Here is an 11,100-nt window from a genome sequence, read left to right on the forward strand (position 1 = left end):
TATTTGTGTGTGTGTTGCTGAGGTGTATGAGAGGGAAGGTTTTACACTTAACCAAAAAGTTAAAAAAAAATACCATGACACGGTGGGCATATAATGAAATATTAACTTCGCCTCAGGCACCAACTAAACCAAATAAAACCGGCCACACAGGGATAAAGTGTTTATCTTTACACTTATTACAGTTGTTGATTGTAAAGTTGCACAACAACAGCACAGTAGGCAAGGCTAAAAATGCCACCTGGCATACTGGGCCCCGATTAGCCTGATGAGCTTAACGTCTTATGTGTGTGTGTGCGTGTGTGTGTGTGTGTGTGTGTGTGTGTATGTGTGTGTGTGTGTGTGCATGTGTGTGTGTGTGTGTGCATGTGTGCGTGTGTGTGTGTTGGCATTAAAGTGACCATCTGTGCATGCTGAAGGAGAGAGCGAGAAGATACCGGGAATCTTCTTATCCTCTCAGTTCCCCGCAGTCACAAACTCCATCAGGGGGGCGAGGACACATGGTAGGCTGTCGAAGTCTTCCCTATGCCTCACCACCACGACCCTTGGAAGAAGACAGGAACACCTTGTAAAGCGTAAACTGGAATTTGGAAATTCCAGATGGTATTCGACGAGGTCAGATCCTAACTTGGGCCTATCGTGGAGGATTTTTCTTTAGAAAATTCAACTTACCAATCATTTCATCAGGGAGAAGAAGGCAGGCGGCCTATGGATGAGCATGACTTCACTCCTTTGCTGAAATTTCCAGTTTGCCTTATACTCCCTACAGCTTCAGAAAATAAGTATTTAATCTTTTTCTTCTGTATATAATAACTAAATGAGAAAATGGGCTGTTCCCCTTCTAAGGGAAAGTTGCCTGCAGGAGGACAACGTCATGGGGTTCAAAATGCTCCATTGGCAAGAGAAACTGAGGAAAATGTGTGTTTTAAACAGGTAGACAATGCCGACAAAGGCTTGAGCGCTGAAGAGACAGAAAATGAATCTAAATTGCCAGCTGAAGAAGAAGCGAATTTGCCTCAGATGGTCACCGATGCAGCCAAGGCACAAATCCCGGAGTGCGTAAAAGAAACGGAGGTGAATGCCATACTGCAGGAAAAAGTCAGACACAGTGAGGACATCTTAGTAGATAAACACAAAAAGCTGGAGAAGAGAGGGAAAAATAAAAGCACAGACAAGAGGAGGCAAGCAGAGAAGCAGAAAAAGGCTTCCATTGTCCATACGAAGGTAGATCTTCCACCACACATGGTGAGGGCTCACCGAGCAGCCTACGATTACCTAAACCCAAACATTTCTAGATATGACACTCTGATGGGTCTTCTGGATCAGGCAGCCCAGACCAAAATGTCTCTCCAGCCCATGATGAAAGCTCTGGTTATGCACTTTGAGGAGGTCAACCTGGCCCTGGAGGAGATGGCTGAGGAAGGGGAGCTGATGTTAAAGGAACATGGGGACTACATGGCCTGGCCATCAGGGATGACAGGTTCATCTGATATGTCAAATAAGCCTACCATGGACACAGACACCTCCTCTGATCCACCTCCAGACCTGTTACATCAGCTGCTCCAGCATTCTCTTGAGAAAATGAGACTTGTAGGTAACTCTGTCCAAGGACTTGGAGATTCCACATTGGAGGAGGTGGTGGAGTACTTTGCTTCCCTCTCCAGGTTGCTGGGTGAGAGGCTACACACCAAGCAGGCAGCAGAGCAACGGCTGGCACTGGTGCTGGGCCGGGTGGAGGTGGCAGCCATTAAGAGGTCCAACCCTGAGGACTCTGCCCTACACAGTGAGGACAGTGGTATAGGAGGTGAGAACGAGTCCCTGACTGGCTGTGAGAGACACCGCCGCAGTCGAGGGAGTGCTGGGTCTGGAAGTTCTGGCTCCATGGGTAATGTCTGCGCCACCCTTGACACTCCTCCAAACTATTTACCCAACCAGGTGGGCCTCAATGAAGGGGATGAGGAGGAGGAGGATGAGGAAGAGGAAGAAGATGAGGATGAGGATGATGGGGAGGACGAGGGTGAGCAGCCTGGGAGGAAGCGGTCCAACTCCTCGCCACCAGACCCCAGCCAACCTCTCCCCCAGATGGCTTTCAAAAGCCCTTCAGGTCATCAGCCCAAACGACCGCTGACTGCTGCCATCTCAACCAAGTTAGAGCGCTCATTATCAGCCACCAGATGTACAGACATGCTTCTGGAGCTGCAAAATAGCAAGAGAGACTTGGATCAGAGAATTCAAAAGATGCAAGTGAACTGGGTAAACAGAAAATCTGTAGGGCCTCATTATAGCCTATACAGGGCTGGACTGAGGCGTCATTCTCTTAGTGGCTTAGGAAGATGTGCACAAAGAGGGCCTCTGAAGACATGTCAAACCCCTTTACCAGTATTAGCACCCCAACCACCTGGACGCCACTCTGTCAGAAGACTGATAAACACTTTTAGCCAAGGGGTCGATGGCAGACCAGGGCAGAGTCTTGCGAATATACCACCACATATCAAGAGGCCAAGAAGGTGTGGAAACCTTCGGTTGCCTGATATAGGAAATGGAGACGGAGCTTTGGTTACCAATGGCAACAACAACAACAACAGCTGGCCAGACAGCAAGGATGACCTGGATGTAGACAGCCTACCTCCTCCTCCCCCAGAAGTTCTAATGGACAATTCATTTCAGAGTACAGAGATGACCCCAGGGAATGCAGAGGAGGACCCAGACAAGAGTTGCCTTGAAATAAATCAAAGGTCTGCAGTGTCCCAGCGCCTGAGGGCATCCGTGCAGAATGTGACAGTGCTGCCAAACCGAATCAGTGTGAGGCAAAGATCGACTGGTATCTCACCTCCCCATCCTGTCAGACAGGATGCTGTTATGGGAACGCAGACAGGACAAGTGGACCTGCAACCAGAAACTGAGCTCGATCAAGAAAGGAAGAAGACCACCACTGTATACCAACAGGCACGGAAGATCATCCATCTGCACAATGCTACAGAATTCCTAGTGAAGAAAAGTCAAGCTCATCGGGGTGATTTTAGAGAGACTTCATCCCTTCAGGCTGGGGCAGCTCAGCTACAAGGGGGTGCTGACCCTTATGATGCCGACGTGATGCCCAGCAGCCTGCCGGTGATAGCTCCACCTGTCTCTAGAGTCCGTCTACCACCGTCTTGTCCTGTTGTGCACCACAGATTCCCCAGCCCCCCTGCCTTCACAGTCCAACCCACCCTGGGGTCATCTAGACCGTCATCGCGGCCAGGTTCTCCGAGGGCTCTGACTTGGGCCAGAGAGGGCAACACTGAGGAGTTCATACCCTCTGTGTCCTTCAGCCATGCTCGTTCAGTCTTTAGTCAAAATGAGACCTGGACGCCTTCCAGCAGTTCTGTGCTACCCAGACCATGGGGGGAGCCTTCCCGGGGCAGGCTACCCACACGAGGGGCAGAGACTTCTTCCAGACGAACCCAATCAGAGCAGAGGCCTAGCTCGACTTCCCAACCTGAGGTTCCTCATGATGGAGGTAAAATTCCCAGCCAGGCAAAAGCAAGCAGGCCTGCCACTTCTAGTAACACAGAAAGGTAAGTAAAACCATATAATACTGGGTTAGGTTTGCTCTTCTAGGTTTCTGTGCAGAGATGAGCGTACCACTCATCGTTGCTGCGGGAAGTCAAGAAAGAAAGAAACTTTTACATATTTCATGACTTTTCATTAATAATTTTGAGGTGCAAAAACTTGAAACAGAACTTATATCAGGCAACGTTTTTTAGCTGAATTTCCTAGATAATTGATTTAAAAAAAATAAAGTTTCAGAAATTAGAATAAAGATTGGGCAAGGTGTGGAAGTTATAAAACTACCCGTAATAATTTGTTTTTAACTAACTGTGAAAGATGACGGAAGTATTCTCAGAAACATTTAAATAAAGTTTGTTTTTCTTAGAAAGATTATCTGTAAAAACCAAACAGATGGTTTCTTGATTTCTTCAGCTGCGCACCAGTCTAAATGTCTGTGAACGATAGATATCAACCTGTTTGGCCACCTGCATGCCTAACAAATGCACAACACGTCATATCCGAAGATTATCTCTCTCACGTAGATGCCCTACTTCAGCAGTCATCAACCAATCTGCTATTAACGGTAAAGAATATAGTATGCATTATTCATGCAGACCAGACACTACACATTGATTGGTGATTTCAGTAATCAGTCCCCTTTCTTGTTGCCCTTTTTTAGTACTAGGTTGAGAACCAATGCCGTTTATTCGTTGTAAAATACTACCATTTCTGACCATATTGAATCTTCTTCTTCTTCTTTCGGCTTGTTCCCTGTTTCCCAGGGGTCGCCACAGCGGAATCGACAGTTTCCATCGGTACCCTGTGAGGGCACAACACCGATGGCGGTCTTGTCAATCCGCATAATGATCTGGCAAAATTTTACGTCGGATGCCCTTCCTGACACAACCACTAACCCTATGGACGTTCTGACCATATTGAATGAAACTGAAAAATAAAACAAAATATTGCATTAAGATAAAAAAAAAAAGGTTTCTGGGTAGTAGAGTGGGCTGAGGGGTATGCCTTATTCTTACAACATCATTATTTCAAGCCTAAAATTGCTTGAAATGAGGTCTCATGAGCGATAACCAGTGGGCCACCGTGCCGCCCAGTGGTTAGTGCTGTTGCCTCACAGCAACCTTGGGGGTCATCCCATGCAAACTCTGTGTGGAGTTTACATGTTCTCCCCGTGTCTGCGGTGGGTTTTCTCCGGGTGCTCCAGTGTCCCCCCACCATCAAAAAGACATGCATGTTAGGGTTAATACTCCTGTCTGTGCCCCCGACCGAGGCGATGGAAAGACGAAACGGAGTTGGTCCCCGGGCGCTGCACGGCGGCTGCCCACAGCTCTTGCCTACACAGCTAGGATGGGCTAAATGCAGAAAAAGAATTGCCCCATGGGGGATTAATAAAAGTAGTAGAAAAAAAATTGTTGATTCATGCCAGCATAGCCCACCTTGACTGTCACATATAAAGGTTTTGTATTGTGCGGTACCCCTGTCTGGGGTGTCGACCTACCATCTGCCCAGTGCAGACTGGGATAGGCTCCCAAATATATAGAAGGAATATTAATATTAGCAATGTCAAATATTGAAAGATGGGCTTTTTATAATCAAATACCAAAGAGTAAAGGGTATTATTCACCCTGTAGGTGTATTAGCTTGTGATGGTGAATAAAATAGTTACGGAAACAAACACAAGTAAAAAATGCTCATGGGCACAGATGTTTACGTGTAACATAATAGCATGTGTAGAGAGAAACGACAGATGCGTGACGTTCCACCTTGAAACAGGGGCAAACAAAATGGATGCGACTCCTGACAGTCTTTGTCAGATGTGTGATGGGACATTCCTGGATATCATACCATGTGTTGTTCTTAAGTGAGGGGAACTTGTTTTTCTGGTGGGCTGACGACTGACGGCATTTACTGCATTTCTTGTTACTAACTAGAGGCTGCTTTAGATGTTCTTGTTGATTTTGTTTACGTGCGATCTATCTTGGTGAATAATCACCCGTTACTGAGCCCTTATGAGGAAATGTGGGTGACTCAAGTAAATAAGCACAAGTCACCAAAAAAAACTTGATAATGCGGAAGTGAACTTGTTCAACTTTGAGACTAAAAATACATTTTAAAAAATGACCAGACTTCTTGAATCAATATTTTCAAAATATTTTTTAATATTATTTATTAATTTTCTTATTTTTTATTTTATTTATGTATTCATGTTTTTATTTATTCAGTGAAATTATTATATTCAAGTGCTACAGTCTAAATTCTACAAAAACTATCCTTGAGAATTTTTTTTGTTTTGAGCTTTATCTATAGTTGGATTTGCTTTCTTGCTGGAAATCATTTGATAAAAGCATGTGTGAGAGTATGAAAAATAACTTTTAAGGTAAGAAAGGAACGTGAACGCATGATTTCTGTGGTTATCAATTTTGATAACTACTACTACTACTACTACTAGTACTACTACTACTACCCCATGGCCTTTATAGGGCTCGTTCAAGACATTGGGTTGCTTGCTTTCAAAATTTAATTTGGGACCTGCAACCCAATTATTTGAACCAGTCTCATAAAACTATGAAGGTCCAGATCTAATGAGAAGAATGAACAGGATCAAGTGTGTTTGTTTCAAATCAAGCGTTTGGACGGCTACAGCACGAGCATTTGGTGAAAGTCTTAACACCAGTTTGACTCTAAAGCCAAAGTGCACGATTGTATTTTACCAGCTAAACCACTTGCTCCTAGAGGAGGCTACTTGCCTTAATCCAGAGTAGATTACCCCCTCAGCCCCAATCCCCATATCTATTGTTGGTCAAACCTCCTGGCCCGCTACCCCATATAACCTACTCACCTCCTCTGCCCATCTCCTTCTCTCCTATAGGCTGGCCAGCCCTCTGATGACAGAAGAGGACGCCCAATCAGATCCAAGTGCCGTAACTTCGAGCGCCTAAACCCCGAGCATGACCGGCCGTGGTTTACAAAGTGAATTACAGGGTGGGGTTGAAGTATAGAAAGGGATTATGGATTAGCAGGACTCTGGGAGCTAAACCCCTTTCCCTTTTTTACCCCTTCTTGTGATGGATGAGGGGTTTATTCCTAGACCGTGTGGTAGATACCGGGCAATCGTTCTACCTTCACCTTTTGTTTAGTATCATGGATATAATGTTGGGATTTGGCTATGTCAAATTTTAGAAGGAAATATTGAAGATTAATATTGAAAATTACTGCTGAATATACATATATATACATATACATATACACATATATATATAATATATATAATATATATATATAATATATATAATATATATATGAGACCACAATATTCAATAATCATATGGCTAATTCTATAATTGTTTAAAGTTAATTTGTATAATTATTGTACACACATTTCTCACCTTGTTCATTGTATCTACTCTACACTGTGTGTGTTTGGATGGATGGTGTGTTGTAGCTTTCCGACTGTGCTTGTTAAAAAAATTTTTTTCTACCTCGACTGGATCCAGTTAAATAAATTATACAAAGACAGTTTATATCATGTGATTTGTGATAAACAAATGAACAAATGTACCCTTCAGGAAGAAAAAAAAACTCAAAATATGTTGACGCAGGCTAAATAAACTGAAACAAGGTATTCCCGTTGGAAGATATAAATGTCCTCGAGCGGTTGCATAACTATTCCAATCAGAGGGAATATTCTCTTAGCGAGTTCTGTGTGCATGCTTTAGGAAGGGCCCATCGCAAAAAGCAGGATTTTAGATCCGCCCTAGCATTTTTACAAACATCTACCAAAGTTAATCATAAAAACACGGCGGCACGGTGGCCCAGCGGTAAGCACTGTTGCCTCACAGCAAGAAGGTCCTGGGTTCGAACCCCGGGGTTGTCCAGCCTTTGGGGTCATCCCAGGTCATCCTTTCTGTATGAAGTTTGTATGTTCTCCCTGTGTCTGCATGGGTTTTCCTCCGGGTGCTCCGGTTTCCCCCACCTTCAAAAAGACTTGCATGTTAGGGTTAATACTCCTGTCTGTGCCCCCGAGCAAGGCAGCGGAAAGAAGAACTGGAGTTGGTCCCCGGGCGCTGCAGCTGCCCACTGCTCCTAGCTACACAGCTAGGATGGGGTAAAAGCAGAGAAAGACTTCCCCCATGGGGATTAATAAAGTAGTAAAAAAACAAACCAGAAAAGACTATCATCACATCAAAGAAGGCTGAATCAGGTCATCTGGATACAACGTTTATTGGCGGATACATTTCATCACCGATCTAAGTGGCCTCGTCAGTCTAAACTGACTGCAGGTATCCCCGCCCCTTATAAACAACACCGTTGCATAACGACCGAAACCAACGACCAGTTTCATATGGAAATATGGGCGTGAGCATTAACTAGAGCTGAACTAGAGTTGCAACAGCCTGTAATCCTCCATGTGTTGTACACATATTGAAACTCTAGTTAATGAAACTGGTCGTCGGTTTCGGGCGTTATGCAACTGTATTGTTTATAAGGGTGGGGATAGCTGCAGTCAGTTGAGACCGAAGCGGTCACTTAGATCCGTGATGAAACGTTTCTGCCGGTAAACGTTGTATCCAGATGAACTGATTCCGTCTTCTTTGATTTTCTTACCTGGATCATTGAGCACGCATCAAGACACTACTATCACAGTGCACAGTACAATTAGGATGTATGAAAATACTAAGGTTACTTGTCTACCTGTTCTGTAAAAAATAAAAAAGAAGGATGTACGAATGCCTGTTTGGGGTAATACCGTCTATTGACTGCTGTGATTTATGATAACATCATCACCTACAGCTGGAGGTGACCCAGGCCCATCATCACCTACAGCTGGAGGTGACCCAGGCCCTGTTGGACCGTAGCTCCGCCGACCAGACAAATCTCACCAGCTGTTCACATTGACGTTAGCACAACGTGACACAATGCAGAATAAACCAAACACAATTTTTCACGCAAATCGTTCAGTCCTTGTCCTATTGACCCACACAGGCACTGTAGAGAAATGCGATGAACTCCCATTTCTGTTTTCGGCAGCCAAAGCACTGATGCACATGCTCTATGGATGCACTGATCTGGTTTCCATTTCATGATCCAGCCGTCCATTACCCAAACTGCTTAGCCTGCTCTCAGGGTCGCGGGGATGCTGGAGCCTATCCCAGCAGTCATTGGGCAGCAGGCGGGGAGACACCCTGGACAGGCCGCCAGGCCATCACAGGGCCCCCACACACATACACGCACACACACACACACACACACACTGAAATGACAGCATAATTCACACAGACGAGATGGTATCCTAGAAAATCAATAAAAACTACTCTCAAGTCTCTGCAGCCGTCCCCGGTCATGAAAAGGTCGCTGATTAAATGAGAGTAATATTAACGCAAAAATACACCCACGTGAAGGAGTGATCTACTACCTCTATGAGTTTTGATGGTACAAATTATGTTTATAAAAAATGAACTCGACCTCGTTAAAAAAGAAAAGAAAAGTTCTGGGGAGGTTTTCAAGTTTACAGATCTTAACAGAGATGCACAAGGACATTGAAATCACAAGTAGTTGAAGCTTTATTGTGGGTAATGAGATCTGACTTGTCTCGGTGCATCACCTAGTGGTAGATAATGCCAACAACCGCCTGAGAATCTTAGACCCAACTATTAAAATGCCATTATTGCACAGCTGCATACAAAGGGCTACAGTCACTTGCTATAGAAGATTAAAAGAAAGAAAGCGACTTTATTTTGTCATTGTATTGTTACAACGAATTGTATTCTTTTTTCTTTCTTTTTTTTTTTTGATCCCCCCTCCTTTTCTCCCCAATTGTACTTGGCCAATTACCCCACTCTTCCGAGTTGCTGCTCCACCCCCTCTGCTGACCCGGGCAGGGCTGCAGACTACCACACGTCTCCTCCGATACATGTGGAGTCACCAGCTGCTTCTTTTCACCTGACAGTGAGGAGTTTCTCCAGGGGGATGTAGTGCGTGGGAGGACCCCCCAAGTGAGGCAACAGTGCTGACCACTGGGCCACCGTGCTGCGCTGCCCCGTGAAGAAACATGTACCAGCATGCAGAACGAATCCGAATAAAAGACACAATGGAACAAAAACATTAGCAGGTAAATATGCATTTGACCAGGGGGATCAGTCAGACGTGCTACGAAGACCCCTTTATCCCCTGTGTGATGCTGTTCAAGGCTAATTTACCGGGTATAATCTTACTGTTATAAAAGTTCATTTCATTCTTCTCATAACTTTAAAGTCATAGTGCAGCGGACCAATACGCAAGTGAACCCGCTTCTGCCCTGTGTTGCTTGACCACACATGGATATTGTCATCGTAGTGATAGTTATTATACTGCGGTGCGTATCTTGCATCGACTCGTCCTGATTACCCTGCCACACAGGGCTAATCGACTCATCTCAGCACTGGTTACGGGGGTGGAGATGGTGTAAAAAGTCCCACAGCAATCAAAAGCCCTGACATCCCATTTTCTTGATTAGTTTCTTTTCTTACTATGAGCGATGAGATAACGAGGAAACATACTAATGACTGCAAAAGGAAGAAAACGTGTAGCCATTCCAAGTGAGAGAATTCTGCATAATGCAATTTCTCTCTCTCTTCTCCTCTGACTGGTGTGAGAAGAAGGGGGGGGGGCTTATTTGGAGGTAGTTGACACCATGTAATTCACATGATCTAATGAACCGAATAAGGGAGACACTTAACATCCAACACCAGCTACGTCTTGACCATGCCCAGTGAGGTCTTGGCTGGTAGAGGCATCGCTGATATCCTGGGAACGGACATGCAAACATGACAGAACACAAGGAGCGTCGCAAGCAGCAGGTTGTTAGCATTAGATGTAGAAGCACAACACTCTGCTCAGAGGTCATTCTAACGGAGTGTTTTGGGTTCGCCTAATTTAACACGTCCATAAAGCTAATCTAGTAAACATTACACATCATCTTACATTTGAGAAGCTATCTGGTGCTATGCAGGCCAAGGGTCGGCCTCTCATGTGTAGAACGTGGTGTGCAAAGACATACTATTAACTTGTGCCACTTTATTACAAAGTGCAAGCAGGAGTCAGGACAGAGCACAAAATAGATTTTGGGATTTGAAATGGCTTGAAATACAACATGACCTCGTGCTCGCTCGGTTAAACCGTTTATAAAATGAGTCTGACACTTCACAAGAAGTGGACACCAAAACAAAGTACTTTTGCAATTTCTCATACAAGTGCATTTACGTCTTCAGTTATTTATGTCTTCAGGTTGCTGTGAAAATGACACAAAACATCACTTCCATTGATTTTAGATTTGCTCGGTGTTGTTTCACCTGCGTTTCACATTTTTATAGATCCTGTTTGATCAATGTCACAATTTTTTCCAGCCCAGTTGGAAGCCAGTTAACATCAGCTGCTTGAATCTTTTGTTTCTTTTTCTCTTGGTATCACTTTCTTCCTTCCTCCCTTGTCCTTTTCGGGCTTTGACAAACCTGTCGTTGTATCACAGGGAAAAGGCAAGACAGAAAATGCTAAGTTACCAATTGGAGTTTCCTTTAA

General features: G+C 44.5%; 1 protein-coding gene across 1 annotated transcript; it reads left to right on the forward strand.

Annotated features, from left to right (window-relative positions):
* The first annotated feature begins 1,017 nt into the window (after positions 1-1,017).
* Positions 1,018-6,485, forward strand: pcare2 (photoreceptor cilium actin regulator 2). The gene is made up of 3 exons (XM_056294207.1): positions 1,018-1,882; positions 2,534-3,554; positions 6,416-6,485. The coding sequence occupies exons 1-3, from the start codon at positions 1,018-1,020 to the stop codon at positions 6,483-6,485; spliced, it is 1,956 nt and encodes a 651-aa protein (XP_056150182.1).
* Positions 6,486-11,100: the final 4,615 nt, after the last annotated feature.

Source organism: Lampris incognitus, chromosome 15 (assembly GCF_029633865.1).
Source record: "Lampris incognitus isolate fLamInc1 chromosome 15, fLamInc1.hap2, whole genome shotgun sequence".
NCBI lineage: Eukaryota > Metazoa > Chordata > Actinopteri > Lampriformes > Lampridae > Lampris > Lampris incognitus.